The sequence below is a fragment of the Scyliorhinus torazame genome, chromosome 12 (genome assembly GCF_047496885.1).
Source record: "Scyliorhinus torazame isolate Kashiwa2021f chromosome 12, sScyTor2.1, whole genome shotgun sequence".
Taxonomy (NCBI): domain Eukaryota; kingdom Metazoa; phylum Chordata; class Chondrichthyes; order Carcharhiniformes; family Scyliorhinidae; genus Scyliorhinus; species Scyliorhinus torazame.
In genome coordinates this window covers 158133056-158153110 of record NC_092718.1, presented here as the reverse complement: position 1 = coordinate 158153110, position 20055 = coordinate 158133056, and the positions used below count along the sequence as shown (strand labels likewise).

Here is a 20055-nt window from a genome sequence, read left to right as displayed (position 1 = left end):
AGAAACTATTGTAAATGGTTCAATTTTGGGGGCAGCACAGTGGTGCAGTGGTTAGCACTGCTGCCTCACGGCGCTGAGGACCCAGGTTCGATCCCGGTCCTGGGACACTGTTCATGTGGAGTTTTCACATTACCCCGTATGGGTCTCACCCCCACAACTCAAACATGTGCAGTGAAGGTGGACTGGCCATGCTAAATTGCTCCTTAATTGGGAAAAAAAAAAATTTTTAAGTTAATGGTTCAATTATGCATTTATTTTTTAGATGATTTATGAATTTAAGGAGGAAAGGTGAACTTTCAGTTGTAAAATGCCTAGAGTGAGCATTACAGTCCATTCGTCCCTCTCTCCCTCTCTCCCTCCCTCCAGTCATCCATCCAGTAATCCATCCAGTGTTAGGACCCTAACATGTGGACCATTAAACCTGTTTTATTAGAGGCTTTATGTTTGGCTCCAGAATTTTGCTGACAAAATGAACTCCAGTGAAACAGGCCCTGTATTACCCAAGTGAAATATTGTAGCATTAGAATGATGCTAAGCTATTTCTGATTGGTGTAATCAAATCTTTACGCCAATCTGAAATATCTGTCATTCTAACAGTTTTATGGAAGGTTTTAACATGCATAGCGATTGTGGGTTGCTCAATAGACTCAACAGTCCGTATCGGTTCACATAGTGCCAGGCCACATGTCTCATTCTGATTCCTGTACAATGCTCTGAGCACAGGGCATCGTGATCCTGCTGCTCCAGACTTCTGCAATAGGACTGCAGCAATCATTATCTGAACAGAAGCCTTCTATTTATCATGTTCCCTTGTTTGTGTTGTATTTTTTTACCCAGTTAATAAACTACATTCATTGCTCATTATTACTGTGTATATCAATACTGCTTATATCAATTCACACACAATTGTAAATTTCCATTTGAGTGAAATGGAAAATTGTTTTATCTAATAAAACATATTTTTTTAATGTATTTTTATGTTAATCGATGTAACTGGTGTTGGGGAATGGAAGCCCCCCCCCCACACACACACAATATGAAGCGCACGGTGACATATCTAAAACCGATGTAGCATACTTGAATGCAGAGAGGGTACCTCCTTCTGCACTGCCCAGCCAGCCCAGTGCAGAAATGTATCTTCTATCTCACCGGTATGACATTGCCTCTATTAATCTTGTGGCGGTTTCCATGTGAAATTGCCATTGGAGTGCCAGAATGTTCAATGAGGTTTTCCTTTCTTTTCTTTTCTTGCAGGTTGCCATGGTTGAAGTACAGCTGGAGATGGAGTACAATTATCCCAAGTTCCTGCTCATCGCCTTCAGTGCCTGCACAACCGTGCTGGTTGCTGTCCACCTCTTTGCCCTCCTGATCAGCACGTGCATCCTCCCTAACGTGGAAGCTGTCAGCAACATCCATAATCTCAACTCTGTCAATGAATCGCCCCACGAGCGCATGCATTACTACATCGAGCTAGCTTGGGGTTTCTCGACTGCGCTCGGCATCCTCCTGTTCCTCACAGAGGTGGTCCTGCTATGCTGGATCAAGTTCCTACCGGTGGACAAAATTGGGAAGAATGACGAGCAGACTGATCAAGCAGAGGGGCACACTGGGTGGAACGCAGCTTTGGCATCCACTATTATCATGGTACCAGTGGGCCTTATTTTTGTGATTTTCACCATACACTTTTACCGTTCGCTGGTAGGGCACAAAACCGAGCGCCACAATCAGGAGATTGAAGAGCTGCATAAGCTGAAAGTGCAGCTGGACGGCCATGACCGGGCCTTGCAAATGGTTTGAAAAAGTAGAAAATGGCAAAAAAAAGATTTACTCGCCCACCCTGGGATTCTGGGCTTTTGAAGCCCATATGATCTCAGTTGCAAGTGCCATACGGGCTCTCCTGTTTATTCAGGAATCCAGGTTTACAGCTGTGGCTTTTCATTGTCTTTGTGGTTACAGTACTTACGGCATTGTCTCGAAAAGAAACATATCAAGGCGTACGCAACTCTTTCCCTTTATCACAGAGCTGAAGGTGTAAACTGGAATTCTAAGCTTATCCAAAAGTGCTTCAGGTTAGGCGGATGTCATGCCGACTGCTGAGCAACTGATTTGAACAAAAAGGATGCTGCCTTTTTTTAAAAAAAAACGTAACTCCTTACAGGGCCGAAAACTCTAGAGGACCTATTCCAGATTAAACTGAATGACCAGACGTAGACCAATCCTAATTTCTCTCCAAGCCGCCATTTTGTTTTTTCCAGTACAGGAGTAAACCTGAGTCAGGAATCTGGCATGCTTGCTGAGAAAGTGATGGGTTCGGCAGCAGTGAAAAGCTGCTACTGACCAGGCGGTCTGAGGATATGTGGTGTTGGTTTGGATTGTTTCTGGAATGTCACAGATTTTTACAATGGATTCTTCCTCCCCCAACCCTACACTGAAATTCTTAAAAGCAGGTTTATAAAAACAAAACCTGCTTTCTTTCACTGAGTCCTTGCAGGACTAGATATCCAATGCTGCTCCCAGCTGGTCAAAGGGGTGTATTATAATCCAGTGAGGCTACCCACTTTGCTTTGCAGCATTACTGCTATGGGCTAATACTATCAGGAGCTCAGTGGGGTGGGTGTTCCACCTGTGCCCCTCTACTCCATGGCAACAAGTACTGATGCACAATGCAATGTACTGCTGTACCTCCATAATATAAATAATAAGCTATTTAAACCCTAATATGGATAATCTTATTGATCACAACGCCCTAGATCCTGACTTATATGTTGTTCAGGATCGTGAACTGTTCCGATCTCAACAGGCAGCGTCAGACAGAAAGGGGTACTGCTCATGTAAAAGGAGGAAGAAATATATTCTGATGTAACTTTAAAATATTTGGATGTCTTTGTGCCATCTGAACACTGCTTACTTGATTTATATTGTGCTCACTTCTTCCCCACTCCTTTTTAACCAGGGTACATCCTGACTGGGGGGGAGCCTGGCCCTTCATTGTATTCGGTTAAAGTTTCAGGATTTTGATGATTGAGTCATAATAGCAGAGCAACCAATTGGCACAGCACTAATTGCTCATTTGCTAAATTTTAGGAACTACTTAAATTATAAGTTACAAGAAATGATGCAACATTTTTTGTTTTGAATTTGGAGTAAATTGGGAGTGATTCGAATTGAGCCAACTTCAATTATGATTATAATGCTGCGACCAGGTGAGGCGGGATGCAAGGACTCCCTCCCTCTTTTCTTCCCCCCACTCCTCAGTTGATCGTAACAGGGTTTTTTAAAAACTTGTAACGATGAATATGCCAATTCAATTCATGTTCTTAATTATTTACGTGCTGTTACAATCCCTGTTGATATAGCTGGATGGGAAGATTCCAGAATGAAACGCTCAAAAGACCATAACTTTTACTTTATAAGACGTGAAGGAACAAAGTCACAGGACCACTAATTAATTTTAACACCAAGACAAAAACACTTATTAAACATGAAAAGTTGGATTATTAGACAATACTCCTTTACTTTGCCACCCTCCCTTAGCTTAACAAATACACCCAGATTTTATGATTAATACGATTGCAGAGTACATCTTGAGCTACAGTGGTCTCAATAATGCAAAGTCCCTTTAAGCACACAGATTGCTTGTGGTCAAATACACACACACTGCTCTGAATCCACATTAGTGTTTGTGGTTTTCTCCTCAAAGTCCCCTCCGATACCACGCATACAAAACACCTTTGTCCAGCATGAATATAATATAGGGTTTACCCTTCCAGGCACAGAAACAATAAATTAAATCCACTTAAAACTGTACCTTATTTGTATTGGTAGACATGAGAAATATAAATCCTTTAAAACTATCTTTGTTTCCCTAACAGTGCTGATTGCGAAGAACTCAGTCCAGCAGGCTTTTTTGAGTTTAAACGTGTAAAAACCCACCCGGGTAAAGATATTTAAATATTGGTACGGTTAACCAACATCCAGCTTGTTGAAATGCACACACAAGCAAGCAAAAATACAAGCTACAAAATAGCCAAGGTTAAATTTTGGCAAAATTACAATTCAACGAAAAGGACAGTAAATAAAGAGATCACTGATTGTAATTTTTTTTTTACCATGTTTGCGGCTGCGGCAGTTCTTGAGCTGTATTTGGTTTTCTCCTGGAAACAATGTTTTGGATTTTGAAGTCGTCTTCAGAATTTCTCTTTCTGCTTTCCATGGTATATTAGCAGGCAGAGAACCTTTGGCTCCTGGTATCACCTGCTTTCAGATGTTACTTTTTCCAGACTGCTTGAAAGCAAAGCAGGGTTTCATTTTTAAAAATGCATTTCAAAATATGGTGATCTCAATAACATGACATCTCTCTCTAACTGTTGAGTATTGCACAGTAGACAATTGACTAGCTCCTGTCCAGACAGACCTGGACTATTGTTTTATGGCCTAGGTGATTAATTTTTTATATCCTAGCCATCACTTGAGTGACCCATTCTTCCATGTAATGATCAAAGAAGAACATGTCAACACTTCCAATGTGGCCATTGTGTCTGTAGACTCTGTCTTTAGCCTGATGGACATGGAATGTAACCATTATAGTGATGCAAATGGTGGCAGTCATTTTAAATTTCAGTCCATCTTTGAACTATCCCTTGACATTAGCTGATAAATTCTACTAGAGGACTGCCTGGACATGTCCTAATTGTAATCCACTTTGGAAACTTCCAGAAACTGGACCAATTTGCAGTTGCAGACATGACAGATGACCCCTGCAGCCATTTTAAGTCAGTGTCTTTGTTTTAATAGTTGAATAGTCCTTTTTTTAAAAAAAAAAAGTTGCATAGGTTTCATCTGTAATTTGAGTCTTACAGATCAAATTGAAATTTGACATCAACCACATCTCCGTAAGAACAGAAACAAAAATGTTTCCCATTTGGACCCTATCCACCTTTACCAGAGGATAGGAGGGGACAATTGTGAAAATTGGTGGATTTTAATGATTGAAGGTGACATGTACTTGGGTAGAATGGCCTCCTTGTGTTTCGTAGTGACTTTACGGCTAGTTTGTGCATAATATGCTGTTGAATAAACCAGCACCTAATCTTATTGCAATGTTTAATCCCTGATGAACAATTGTTTCTGGAAGGAGTGGGGGGGGGGGGGGGTGGGGGGGGGGAGAGTGATGTGTGTGAGAAAATGTATCTAAGAATTCTTGGAGATATTGGTCGGTGGAGACGAAATTGGGCTGCTGCATCCATGCTCCCAAGTCAGGGATTGGGGGAGATGGGAATTAGTCACATTGAGTGTACACATTGTAAGATTGCACACATTTATATCAAAAAAGAGACCAATTGTTGCATGTTTGGTGTTTTGCCTTTTTCTTGTACCAGCTTATACATGCTTAACTACAATTGTGGCCTTTTACTGAAATCAGTGACCTACAACTGCTTTGATATGCAATTATTGGTGTTTACTTTTTAATAACATTATTGTGACCTGACTGTTCCTTGGACCAGGCAGTGTGTAGTCTTTAGCTTCCCATGTGCAGTACATGCCAACCTTTTGTGCTTCATAAGTGAGCACTTAATTGTCTTAATCTTTGAGGTCAAAAGCTTCTGTGACCTGGGTCTGAAGAAGTGTAGTTGTGAAGTTTGGTACCAGGTGCTTCATTGCGAAGCTTATAGTTACAGGAACTTGCAAGACGGGCAACAGTTGGCATCCTGCTTTCTTTTCTCCAATTTTTATAAACCAAATTCCTGGACAAAAAAAATGTTGCCTTTTTTTAAAAAGAACATTCTCTAGTACTTTGACTACTATTTTCTGCTTGCAAGCCTTGTACATACCTTGTATGTGGTGCAATTTATCATTTTGCTACCTTGGTGGCTGCATGGAGATTTGTCCTGTAGCTATTGGAGAAATGGAAGTTACATTTGAAATAAAGTATTGCAAAATAGTTTTTGTAACACAGAGCACGAGAACTGTGGTTTTTGACTTCAATTTTTGTGCATTGATATTACACGAACACGCTGCTTCACGACCTCACATTCTACCTAAGGTTTTTCTCTGCTATCATGTTGCGCATTTCCCCCAAAAAATTGATTGCCATTGGTCAGCTCAGATGATTGCAATTAGTCAGGGTAGGTAATTTACCAGCTCACGTGTCACAGAATGGTGAGGCCTCGCCGATTCTTCCCCCAGTGTGGAATTTCTGGCTCCAGCCAAGAAAACGTGCCTTCGTGCCTGGAAGAAAGCTACTTCCCTAACAAAAGGTATACGACTTGCACTGGCAGAAATACATGAACAAATGGTAGTGTACTTTCTTTCCGAAAGTGTTGATGCCTTCCAAATAGTCCTCTGTCTCGAAGATACTGATGGGGCATAAAATCTGTCCGTATGGATTCAGTTTAAGTTCTGAGCAGTGCAATAAGCCTAGAATGTTCGCCAGGGTCTTTGTGAAATTAGTTTGCAACCCAATCCAGTGGACAAAGTCTTTAGCTGTTCCTTAATGTGGCCATCCTAGCACAGTCACAGCATAACTAATGTCAGAAGTAGAGTAGTGTTGGATTGGTGCAATAGCAGGAGCTCCACTTCTCCAGGACATGCTCGATGAAGACGATGGGTAACCTGAAAGGGAAAATGCTTCTTTCCCCAGTGCTATACGGGGGGGGGGTTGTACACAAAATTCACAAGTGAAAGTTGTGCAAGGCATGATACATGGTTGTTGGTAACTTTCAGTAACTAATGCCTCTATGGATTATTTTAGGTGATGGCCATAGACGCTGTAATCACCAGAGCAATGGCTAACGAGCTTGACTCGGTCAGATTTTTAAAAAAAATTTGTTTCCACCAGAAAGTAAAAGCTAAAGGTTACTATTTGTCATTCCTGATGCTTTAAATTCTTCAGTTGTTTCTGAAGAGGTTTGTCATATTTGAGATTGTCTCTGATTACTGGTGTCCTAAATGCTGCGGTATCGGTTCAGTCTGTACATCCTGGCAATACCTTTTTTGGTAAAAGAATGAACTGTGCTTTTTTTTCTCATTAACAAACTGAAAGCTATGCAAAGGTCATGGCTCTAATTTAACACTGGCAGCCCAGTTTGCTTCACATGGATTTATTTGATTCCCACTCATTTGCTTCCCAATAGCTAGATAAAGTCTGGCAGCAGTGTATTGCAGCTCAGTGAAATGGCGCTGAGGCAATTGGTCCACATCTGGTATTTTAATGAATGAGAAAAATGTGTTGTACTATGCCAGGTCCAGAATATAAATGGGTAAGTATGTCGGCAATTTTATATCAAAACACAAAATGCTGGAAATATACAGTGAGCTCTCGGCAGCTGAGGGTAACAAAAATGGGTTCATATTTTAGACCAGTTCCAAAAGAGCATTTACATCGCAAAATTGACAAGGTGCACAGACTTGACTCAGATGGTTATGGTGAATGTGTAGCTCAGAGTGCATAAAAATATGTGGTGGGGGTGTGAAATTGGATGGAGGTGGGAGGGGAGAAAGGAGGACTGATGGATGGGGGGAGGATTGGCTAGAAGGAATGTCATGACACCCTGGGTTGGTATGCAGTCAATTCCAGCCACACTTGACCTGGAGTCGCAACACTAGTGAAATTGGATTTTATTTAAAATACTGAGATCCTTGGTTGAGCCAAATAAACTGCAGTCACCAGGTTTGTAACTTTAAAACACAAGTAACCTTTTATTATGTACAGCATTATAATTAAACAACAGAAAATGTAACTGACTCTCTTCTGCTCCTCTCTAACCCCCCCCCCCCCCCCCCTAACTCGCCCACCTCTCTGTATATACTCGCTCACACACACAGAAACAACACAGGGGAAAGGGTTGTGGAAAGGAAATAAAAATCAATAAATTGATAAAGGATCTTTGAACTGGAATGACACCCACCGAATCAACATTTTTATGCGGTTCAAGTTTTAATTTTGATACTTCTTCCTTCTAGGCTTGAGATGGTTTTCCTTTGGAAGGTTGTCTACTTTCTCTGCAGACGCAGCATCATTTCAGGTTCACAGCAAAGCATGTGCCAGGTACTCGCTGCTTTCAGAACAATACAGCAATTCTTTCACTTCAGTAAGCAGGAGAGAGAGAGAGTGTCTTTCACTTCCAAGGTCTAAACACTTCTCATTTCTCAGAAAGCAGCAGGCAGAAACCTACCACTTTAATGTTGTCAGGCAGAACACTGTTCCTGGCCAACCCACCGGCTGGCAGTTAACCAGTCTAACCGAGTCCCTGCAAAGCTGTTTCCTAAGATCCACTTGGTGCCAAGGAGTCTGGTTTCTCCTCTCCAAAGTACAAAGCTTGGGAACACAATGTCCTGGCAAACAGGCTGCTTCAACTTTGAATCTTCTGCTAAAAGGCACATCCCAATTATCAGTCCATGGACCAAAATAATAAAAATAAAACGAATGGGAACAAATTAAATGACAGGAAGGGCACTTGCAGGAGAAGGAAGGATTGGAAGGACCTTCGCGGGTTGGGTGGGGAGGGATTGGTTGGATGCCTGAGAGAATTGCAGAGATAGCTGGGATAATTGGTTCCACATCTGAGGAAGTGACTTATTGATTAAATTAGCTGTTGGAATTGCCAGATAGACTGCAGAGACGTTTCTATTTGTGTGCTTTCCTATTTCAAATGCTGATGGGCTTGCTGTATAGTTCTGACATTCTTTTTGGTTTTTAAAAGCTTGGCCTATTTGTAATTAACACTTTCCTCCCTATACAGAAGGAAGGTAAATGTTAATTACAATGAAACAATATAAATACAATCTGTATTTCTTCAGATTTGTAACCTGTCTATACTGATTCTACTTATTTCATTATTCCAAAGGCTTAAATCCAATTTGATTTTGGCAAGTCATTTTTTACTTTTCTTGTCAAGTAAAAAATTTTATCACTGAGGAGCAGGAGAAATTCTATCTCGGGCAGCTAGTGTTTTGTACAGTATCATTGGATTCATAATATCGCTGCCTCCTCTTTGTCTTTAATGGTCCTCCTGCTGCATCAGTATGACTTGTCCATTTCCCATCTCTGGGTAAGTTGGCCAAACCAGTGGCAATTTAGTGTGAGCTGATTGGATTTTAATGAGGTGCCCTTGCAACCTGTAGGCGGCGTTGACTTTGGCTGGACTGTATTTGAACCTTGTCACAAGGATGTATTGCAGAATTCAGCCCACATCAACCTTCTCTTATGTAGGATTTTCATTTTTGAGTTATGAACAAGTGTTAAGATGCTGTTGCCAACCCTGTCTGTTCTGTGCTTCCTTAACCCCTGCCATGCTGACTGCCTTTAATTTACAATCTTCTTGCTACTGGCTATAACACTCAGATTTTTGCTTAAACTACAGACTTTAGGGAAACTTGAAACATCCCTGGTTTAATGGACTTGCCCAGGACTTCCTTTTTAGGTTCTGTGGCAGAGCCCGTGATGCCAGTTTGGTAGACTTGGCAAGCAGTCAATCGGTGAATCTCAAATCCTGGACTATCTCCTGTTGTTGCTTCCGATTGGTGGAGCCATTCAGAATCTTCTGTAAGAAAGGCGGGTAATTTCACAGTAACTTCATTGAAGCCTTCTTATGACAACAAGCGATTATTATTATTATTATTATTATTATTATTATTATTATTATTATTATCATTATTATTATTATCATTATTATTATTATCATTATCATCATCATCTGGAGAGCTCCATTTGTCCTCAATTCTAGGAAGAGTTCAGCCTGGAAGCAGCTGGAAGACACCCTGCTCGCTCTCACTCTCTTTGCCAGGCGATTTTAAAACCTCCTCGTCGGATCCGTGAAGGCAATCCTGTTTAAAAGGCAGACAGCAGTCCGAACTGTGAAGGGAAACGTCTGGAGTGGAACATTACAAGCAGTTTCTCAACCGGTCTATGATTCTTTAAATTCTCTGTCTGAATGACTGGTAAGAACCCAAACTGTGAACGTTCTTTAATAACGATGAGTCCAAATACAGGAGGGATACAGAAGCCTGAGAACACGCACGAACAGACTCAAAAACAGCTTCTTCCCCACTGTCACCAGACTCCTAAATGACCCTCTTATGGACTGATTTCATTAACACTACACCCTGTATGCTTCATCCTGTGCCAGTGCTTTTGTTGTTACATTGTATATGTTGTGTTGCCCTATTATGTATTTTCTTTTATTCCCTTTTCTTCCCATGTACTTAATGATCTGTTGAGCTGCTTGCAGAAAAATACTTTTCACTGTACCTCGGTACACGTGACAATAAACAAATCCAATCCAATCCAAAATGGGAGTGCAGGTCAGAGAATTGGGACCAGTGAGATTGGGAGTTACAGCCATCTTCTATCACAATAGCACTCTCACAGAGTATGCTCAAGATTTGGAACATAATGTCCTTGTACTTTCCTGGCATTCTGTCTCCCTAGCTACATATCATAAAATCTCACTGTGGTGTTTGTCTTCCTAGCCCTCATAGAACATAGAACATTACAGCGCAGTACAGGCCATTCGGCCCTCGATGTTGCGCCGACCTGTGAAACCACTCTAAAGCCCATCTACACTATTCCTTTATTGTCCATATGTCTATCCAATGACCATTTGAATGCCCTTAGTGTTGGCGAGTCCACTACTGTTGCAGGCAGGGCATTCCACGCCCTTACTAGTCTCTGAGTAAAGAACCTACCTCTGACATCTGTCTTATATCTACCCTCAATTTAAAGGTATGTCCCCTCGTGCTAGACATCACCATCCAAGGAAAAAGGCTCTCACTGTCCACCCTATCCAATCCTCTGATCATCTTGTATGCCTCAATTAAGTCACCTCTTAGCCTTCTCTCTAACGAAAACAGCCTCAAGTCCCTCAGCCTTTCCTCATAAGATCTTCCCTCCATACCAGGCAACATTCTGGTAAATCTCCTCTGCACCCTTTCCAATGTTTCCACATCCTTCCTATAATGCGCACCAGAATTGCACGCAATACTCCAAATGCGGCCGCACCAGAGTGTTGTATAGCTGCAACATGACCTCATGGCTCCTAAACGCAATCCCTCTACCAATAAAAGCTAACACACCGTACGCCTTCTTAACAACCGTCTCAACCTGGGTGGCAACTTTCAGGGATCTATGTATATGGACACCGAGATCTCTCTGCTCATCCACACTGCCAAGAATCTTACCATTAGCCCAGTACTCTGTCTTCCTGTTATTCATTCCAAAATGAATCACCTCACACTTTTCTGCATTAAACTCCATTTGCCACCTCTCAGCCTAGTTCTGCAGCTTATCTATGTCCCTCTGTAACTTGTAACATCCTTCTGCACTGTCCACAACTCCACCGACTTTAGTGTCATCTGCAAATTTACTCACCCATCCTTCTACGCCCTCCTCCAGGTCATTTATAAAAATGACAAACAGCAGTGGCCCCAAAACAGATCCTTGTGGTACACCACTAGTAACTGGACTCCAGTCTGAACATTTCCCATCAACTACCACCCTTTGTCTTCTTCCAGCTAGCCAATTTCTGATCCAAACTGCTAAATCACCCTGAATCCCATGCCTCCGTATTCTCTGCAGTAGCCTACTGTGGGGAACCTTATCAAACGCTTTACTGAAATCCATATACACCACATCAACTGCTTTACCCTCATCCACCTGTTTGGTCACCTTCTCAAAGAACTCTATAAGGTTTGTGAGGCACGACCTACCCTTCACAAAATCGTGTTGACTATCTCTAATCAAATTATTCCTTTCCAGATGATTATACATCCTATCTCTTATAAACCTTTCCAAGATTTTTCCCACAACAGAAGTAAGGCTCACTGGTCTATAGTTACCGGGGTTATCTGTACTCCCCTTCTTGAACAAGGGGACAACATTTGCTATCCTCCAGTCTTCTGGCACTATTCCTGCAGACAAAGGTGACTTAAAGATCAAGGCCATGTTCACCAACGTTCTCTCTCATCAGTGTTGCCCCCTCCCTCCTTTGAAAACTGCGTCATCACCTCTCTCGAAGACCAACCCTTGATCTGATGCTCCTGCCCTATCTCCAACCTCCGTTGTCTCGAGTCCCAGAACATGCCTTCCAAAACTGCGACCATCTTTCCCAGAACTCCATATTTGATTCCCTCCAATTGAAGTCCTGCCCCTGCCACAGAACTGGAATGGTTCTTATCAAAGTTACAAATTACACCACATGTGATTATGACGAAGGCAAGCTTTCAGGCCTCATCCTTCTCGACTTGTCTGCTGACTTTGGCATGATTGACTACACCGTCCTCCAGTGCCCTTCGACTGAGGCCATACGGCATCGAGCCTGCGCCAACCCTCTGAAAAAGTACCCTACCTAGGTCCAATCTCTTGTCCTATCCTCATAACCCTGCCTAACCGTTGGACACTGAGGGACAATTTAGCATGGCCAATCCACCTAACCTGCAAAGCGTTGGGTGGGACTGCAGCCATCTGGATCCATTTCTTATCCAATCGTAACCAGAGTATCACTTGCAAAAGCTCTTCTTTTGCTCCCATATGGTCACCTTGAGTGTGCTCGAGGGTCCATCCTTGCCCCTCCCCCTTCTATTTTCATCTACATGCTTCCCCTCACTGATGTAATACAAAATCAGAGTTTAGTTTTTGCTACTATTCCTCTCTCATGATACCTGACTTATGTTTTAAACACTATCTTAAGTTCTCTGGTGCTATTGAGTGCAGTCCATCTAGACCAGAAGCCTTATGCCATTCACTTTCCAATTCCCTCTTTGTTATTTTCAACAATCTTGATACTTCCTCTTTCCTGTAAATAATACCAAACCTTCAGCTTCCTTCATGAAGTATGATAGCAAGAATTTAACTAAAGTTTCTGCCATGCCTTGCCACATGTTTGTTTTCTTCGGGATTTCATCAGAAATCCTACTGTTACCCTGACTTACTTATTCAATTTGAATATATGAAAACATTTCACAATTCACTTCTGCAATTCATAATTTCCTGCAATCTCATTTTGTTCCTTTTTTTTTTTTTTAGCTTTTAGCCAGTCTCTCAATCAATAACGACTTGCATTTATATTGCATCTTGAATGTTGAAAAACATTCCAAAACGCTTCACAGGAGCGTTATCAAGCAATGTTTGATACACAGCTCCGTGGGAGCTATTCGGACAAGTGACCAAAAGCCTGGTTAAAGAGGTAGTCTTTAAAGGAGGTGAAGGAAGTAGGAAGTTAGAGGGGTTTAGGGAGGGACTTCAGAAGCTTGGGGTCATGCCAGTTGATGACACAGAAGACAATGGTGAAGCGGTTAAAATGTGGGATGCGCAGGAGCTGGAATTGGAGGAATGCAGAGATCTCAGTTTCTAGGGCTGGAGGAGATTAGGAAGAGCAGAGGGTGTCCATCAATATGGATATGAATTTCAAAATTGTTGCTGGTGTGGAAGCTATTGTCAGTGAAGACATGATGGAATAGAACAGGACTTGGTGCAAATTGAGATACAAGTTGAAGATGTCCTTATTTCTCTGGATATGGGCATGCCTGGCAAGGCCATTGGCTTTGAGAAGGTGGTGATGAGCTGCCTTCTTGAACCACTGTAGTCCATGTTGGGTAGGTGCACCCACAGTGCTGGTCTCAATCCTGACGATAAAGAAGCATCATGACCTTATCACCCTCGGTTGTTGCATATTATTTGGTCCCATTTTTTTTTCCCAACTGGTTGTAAGTTTTTTTTTTTCCAGAACAATTCATCAATTTAATTGTTACTTTTACTGAAATGATCGTCAACCTCTAATCTAGATGGAAAACACATCCCTCCAAATTAATATGCCAAATTCATTAACAAGTGAAATAATTTACAGAAACAAGAGTATACAGTGGAACACCAAAAGGTTCAAACATCAACCTTGCTTATTATAACAAAGGGTCCGATGATTCGCTTTACACCATGAGAATGGTGTGAGTCTCACCCACTGATGCACAAGGCAATGGCTAACTTTACACATTAATTAGTGGGGGAGAAGTCGGTAGTGGGGGAGGGTCAGTGTGGGAGCGGGTAGAGGCGGCATCTTGTAAGGGCACGAGTCTGAAGGCTTTGTTAACGGCACCTCTGACATTCTCGCCGGCTCGATACTCCACAAGCCCAGTGATATTGGCAGCCCTGAGGGTGTGGGGACAGTAGATGTGGTCACCGATCTGTGACAACCACCAGTTCGCTCCAGAGGGGCTGTACGGGGGCTTTAGGAGATGGCAGCGATCAAGAGAGTTGGAGATTTTTTCATTGAGGAGGGTTTCCCATGTTTAGAGGAGCTAGAGGAGGAGTTTGAGTTGCCAGGGGGGAATGGGTTCTGGTATTTACAAGTGCGGGATTTTGTCCGGAGGCAGGTTCCGGACTTCCCTCGCCTCCAACTAAGGGGGATAACTACAACTACAGGATAAGGTGATGTCAAAAACGGGTTGGGGAGGGGAGGGTCTCGGAAATATATAAGGAGCTGATGGAGGGGAAGGGGTTCCAATAGGGCAGGTGAAGAGAAAGTGGAAGGAAGAGTTGGGAGGGGAGCTGGAAATCGGTTATGGGAGGAGGCCCTGAGGAGAGTCAATGCGTCCTCGTCGTGTGCCAGGCTTAGTCTGATCCAGTTCAAGGTGGTCCACAGGGCTCCATTTGACTGTGGCCCGGATGAGCAGGTTCTTTGAGGAGGTAGAGGACAGGTGTGGGTGGTCCTGCGAACCATGTGCATATGTTTTGGGCATGTCCGAGGCCGAGGGGATTTTGGCAGGGATTTTCGGATGTCATGTCAGATCCTGGAAGGGAGGGTGACTCTGAGTCCAGAGGTGGCAATATTTGGAGTATCGGAAGATCCGGGAGCCCAAGAGGGAGAGAGGCCGATGTTTTGCCTCCCTGGTGGCCCGGAGACGGATCCTGTTGGTATAGAGGGACTCGGAGTCTCGGATCCCTTTGTTTAAAATGTTAAAATTATAAATGCCTTAATAAAATATTTTCTAAAAAAAAAACTTTAAACATTAATAACTCAACAGCCAGTCTCACACAGTGGCAGTGAAGCCTACAATGACTTTATTCCGTGATGCCAAAGGTGATAACATTACCTGTTATGTAAACTGATCCATTACTTTAAAACAGCATAAAAAGACAATATCTGGAATCCTTGTAGTTTGAGGGAGCCGCCATGGATCAAGTCAAGTTACAAAGTTCCAAGTTCATTCCCACTTCAGAGTTTGAGCACAAAAATCAAGGCTGACACTCCAGTAGGGTACAGAGGGAGTGCTGTACTGCTTTCAGGAGCTGCCTTTCAGATGAAATTGAGATCCCTTCTGCCCCCTTGGTGGATGTAAAAGATCCCATGGCACTATTTTGAAGAAAAACGGGTGTTACCCTCGATGTCCCGACAAAGATTTATCCCTCAACAATCACAAGTAGCTGATTCCATGTCACATTGATATTTGGGTGTTTGCTGTACGCAAATTGGTTACCCTGTATCCTGCATAAGGACAATGGAAGGCTCAAAGATTGACCCTCGCACCTGGGAGAGACTAGCTGACGGCAGAGAAAAATGGTGACATCGCCTGTGGGCTGCAGTGTGCCACCATGATGAGCAGCAGCTACGGTATCTTGGCAACAAGCATCAACACTGAAATCAACAGGCTTCAAGCGACACTAGATAACCAGTTCGTTGGCCCTTATGGCAGAAGCTGCCTCTCAAGGATTGGTCTCTTCAGCCAGTAAAAGTGCACCACACGGAGTTAGCCCATCCCCACTGTATTTGATATTCTGCATGTATATCATCTTACACAAATGAAAGGAGGCCAAGGACACTTCAGGACTGCTTCATTATTTGTAAAACACTTTGAGACAACTGACAGTCGTGAAAAGTACGATGTAAATACAAGCCTTTTCAGTAAGTTCTTTGTAACAATATTAAATGATAATTGTAGGAGGAAATTTATCCCAAAATTCTGATTTACATTCTCTGAAGATATATTTTCCTCTGGGAAGAACTTGGTCTTTCCTTAAACTGCTTATTATTTTAACACTAGACCCAATGCAATCTGAGACTTTCCAGAGATTTGACCTCCGTGGGAGAAAGCAACTGCTCCTAAATTGCTGGACTGGAATCTGTACAAGTTAACTCCCGTCCTTCAATAAAACTTTGATCAATTGAGGAACAAAAACTGGCTGCCGGTACCAACCCATTATAATTTTCCAAATAAATCCTTTGACTTCATTTAGAGGGCACCAAACCTTTAGGATTATATATCGCACAGATTGTAGTTTTTTTAAAAATGTGTTTATTCAAATTTTCCAACACAATTTTTAACAACCCCCCCCCCCCCACACCCCATAACAAAAAGAAAGAAACGCAAACACAACAGTCAAAAATTATACAAAACCTTTACAATGGGTTTCCCTGTATACAGTAACCCCCCCACATGACATTCAAAGATACCCGTAGGGAAGCCCCCCCCCCCTCCCACCCACCCGAATTCCCCCCGAAAGAAACCCCCCCCCACCCTTGGGTTGCTGCTGTTGCTGACCTCCTCCTAACGCTCCGCGAGAGAGTCTAGGAACGGTTGCCACCGCCAGAAGAACCCCTGCACAGACCCTCGTAAGGCAAACTTTATCCTCTCCAGCTTAATGAACTCTGCCATGTCATTTATCCAGGCTTCCACACTGGGGGGCTTTGCATCCTTCCATAATAGCAAGATCCTCCGCCGGGCTACCAGGGACGCAAAGGCCAGGATACCGGCCTCTTTCACCTCCTGCACTCCCTGCTCGTCCGTTACCCAAATAGTGCCAACCCCCAACTCGGCTTGACCTGGACTTTCACCACCTTGGACATAGTCCTCGCGAAACCCCTCCAAAACCCATCCAATGCCAGGCACGACCAGAACATGTGGACGTGATTCGCCGGGCTTCCCGAGCACCTCCCACATCTATCCTCCACCCCAAAGAACCTACTCAACCTCGCCCCTGTCATATGCGCTCTGTGAATAACCTTGAATTGTATAAGAATGAGCCTGGCGCAAGAGGAGGAAGAATTAACCCTACTCAGGGCATTAGCCCACAGACCCTCATCTATCTCCTCCCCAAGCTCCTCCTCCCACTTGCCCTTTAACTCCTCTACCGAGGCCTCCTCTTCTTTCAGCTCCTGGTAGATCGCCGAAACCCTGCCTTCTCCAACCCATACACCCGAAATCACCCTGTCCTGAGCCCCCTGTGCCGGGAGTAGCGGGAGTTCCCTCACCTGCCGCCTCACAAACGCCCTCACTTGCATATACCTGAAAGCATTTCCCGGGGGTAACCCAAACTTCTCCTCCAGCGCCCCCAGGCTCGCAAACGTCCCATCTATAAACAGGTCCCCCATTCTTCTAATCCCTGCCCGATACCAGCTCCGAAATCCCCCATCCATCCTTCCCGGGACAAACCGATGGTTCTCCCGAATCGGGGACCAAACCGAGGCTCCCACATCGCCCTTGTGTCGTCTCCACTGCCCCCAGATCTTTTTAAAAATATATATATTTTATTAAAGTTTTTCGATCAAAAATAATTTTCCATTTTTACAACTTTGTAACAAAATGTACATTGACCGTTATTTAAACAATATATTAACTAACAACAAGTGCAGAAAAAGAAATAGTAACATTGAAAAAATAAATATAATTATAAACAACTAGCATGGAAAAGAACAAAAAAAAAACCCCAAGGATCCGCATGTACCCCCCCCCCCCCGGGGTTGCTGCTGCTGTCTTTCCTTTTCGCTCTGCGAGATAGTCAAGGAACGGTTGCCACCGCCTGGTGAGCCCCTGAGCCGAACCTCTTAGTGCGTATTTTATTCGCTCCAATTTTATAAACCCTGCCATGTTGTTTATCCAGGCCTCCACGCCCAGGGGTTTAGCTTCTTTCCACATTAGTAGAATCCTTCGCCGGGCTACTAGGGACGCAAAGGCCAAAACATCGGCCTCTCTCGCCTCCTGCACTCCCGGCTCTTCTGCAACCCCAAATATAGCCAACTCCCAGCTTGGTTCGACCCGGACCCCCACCACCTTTGAGATCACTCTTGCCACACCCACCCAGAACCCATGCAATACCGGACATGACCAAAACATGTGGGTGTGGTTCGCCGGGCTTCCCGCGCACCTCCCGCACCTATCCTCCACTCCAAAAAATCTACTCAGCCTTGCTCCCGTCATATGTGCCCTGTGTAGAACCTTGAATTGGATCAGGCTGAGCCTGGCACACGAGGACGAGGAATTTACCCTACTTAGGGCATGTGCCCACAGCCCCTCCTCAATCTCTTCCCTCAGCTCCTCCTCCCATTTACCCTTTAGCTCCTCTACCATCGTCTCCCCCTCGTCTCTCATTTCCCTGTATATATCGGACACTTTACCATCACCGACCTATGCCCCCGAGATCATTCTGTCCTGGACCCCCTGCGCCGGGAGCTGCGGAAATTCCCTCACCTGTTGCCTTGCAAATGCCCTCACTTGCATATATCTGAAGGCATTCCCAGGTGGCAACTCGTATTTTTCTACCAGTGCTCCCAGACTCGCGAACGTCCCGTCCAAGAACAAGTCCTTCAATTTCACAATTCCTGCTCGTTGCCAAGGTTGGAATCCCCCATCTATCCTTCCCGGGACGAACCTGTGGTTGTTCCTTATCGGGGACCACACCGAGGCAACCGTCACCCACCATGTCGTCTCCACTGCCCCCAAATCTTCAAAGTCGCCACCACCACTGGGTTTGTGGTGTATTTTTTCAGGGAAAACAGTAACGGTGCCGTCGCTAGTGCATTTAAACTTGTTCCCCTACAGGACGCCATCTCCAGCCTTTTCCACGCCGCTCCTTCTTCTTCCCTCATCCACTTACATGTCATAGACACGTTGGCGGCCCAATAGTAATCACTCAGGCTCGGCAGTGCCAGTCCCCCTCTGTCCCTCCTACACTGCAGGAACCCCCTCTTTACCCTTGGGGTCTTTCCTGCCCACACAAAGCTCATAATACCCCTATCCACATTCTTGAAGAAGGCCTTTGTAATCAGTATGGGGAGGCACTGAAACACGAAAAGAAACCTCGGGAGGACCACCATTTTGACCGCCTGTACTCTACCCGTCAATGACGGGGGCACCATGTCCCATCTTTTAAAGTCCTATATTGAAAGTCCCTTGCTACTCTCCTCAGCGGCAGATCGTCTATTCCCCTGCCCTGTTCCCCGGGGTGCATCACAAATAGTTCACTCTTTCCCATGTTCAATTTGTATCCCGAGAACTCTCCAAACTCCCTGAGTGTCTGCATTATCTCAGGCATCCCCTCCACTGGGTCCGCCACATAGAGCAGCAGATCATCTGCATATAGTGACACCCGATGTTCCTCTCCTCCTCTAAATACCCCTCTCCACTTCCTAGAGCCCCTCAGCGCTATGGCCAATGGCTCGATTGCCAACGCGAACAGTAACGGGAACAAGGGTCACCCCTGTCTTGTGCCCCTATGTAATCGGAAATAGTCGGATCGTTGCCTGTTTGTAACCACGCTTGCCACCGGGGCCCCGTACAGGAGCTGAACCCATCTGATGAATCCCTCTCCAAATCCAAATCTCTTCAGTACCTCCCACAGATAGTCCCACTCCACTCTATCGAATGCCTTCTCTGCATCCATCGCCACCACTATCTCCGCCTCCCCCTCCGGTGGGGGTATCATCATTACCCCCAGCAACCTTTGTATGTTAGCATTCAATTGCCTCCCTTTAGCAAACCATGTCTGGTCGCCATGTACCACCCCTGGGACACAGTCCTCTATCCTAGTCGCCATCACCTTGGCCAGTAACTTGGCGTCTACATTTAGGAGGGAGATGGGCCTGTATGACCCGCACTGTCTCGTTTCAGGATCAACGATATCGTCGCCTCCGACATCGTCGGGGATAGTGTCCCCCTTTCCTTAGCCTCATTGAAGGTTCTCGCCAGGAGTGGGGCCAGTAGGTCCACATATTTCCTGTAAAATTCCACCGGGAACCCATCTGGTCCCGGGGCCTTTCCTGCCTGCATGTTCCTGATTCTTTTTACCAC

The 20055-nt window shown here is 44.3% G+C and overlaps 1 protein-coding gene across 2 annotated transcripts in view; it reads left to right on the top strand.

Annotated features, from left to right (window-relative positions):
• Positions 1–14429, top strand: part of orai2 (ORAI calcium release-activated calcium modulator 2) — a 95028-nt gene extending 80599 nt beyond the window's left edge. The window contains exons 2-3 of one of the 2 annotated variants that reach the window (XM_072469250.1): positions 1255–1644; positions 9726–14429. In XM_072469250.1, the coding sequence (XP_072325351.1) occupies positions 1255–1644; positions 9726–9833 (498 nt within the window). In that variant the 3' untranslated portion in view covers positions 9834–14429. Of the gene's footprint in view, positions 1–1254; positions 5956–9725 lie in introns of those variants that run through there. The other variant, XM_072469249.1, reaches the window with a different exon arrangement.
• Positions 14430–20055: the final 5626 nt, after the last annotated feature.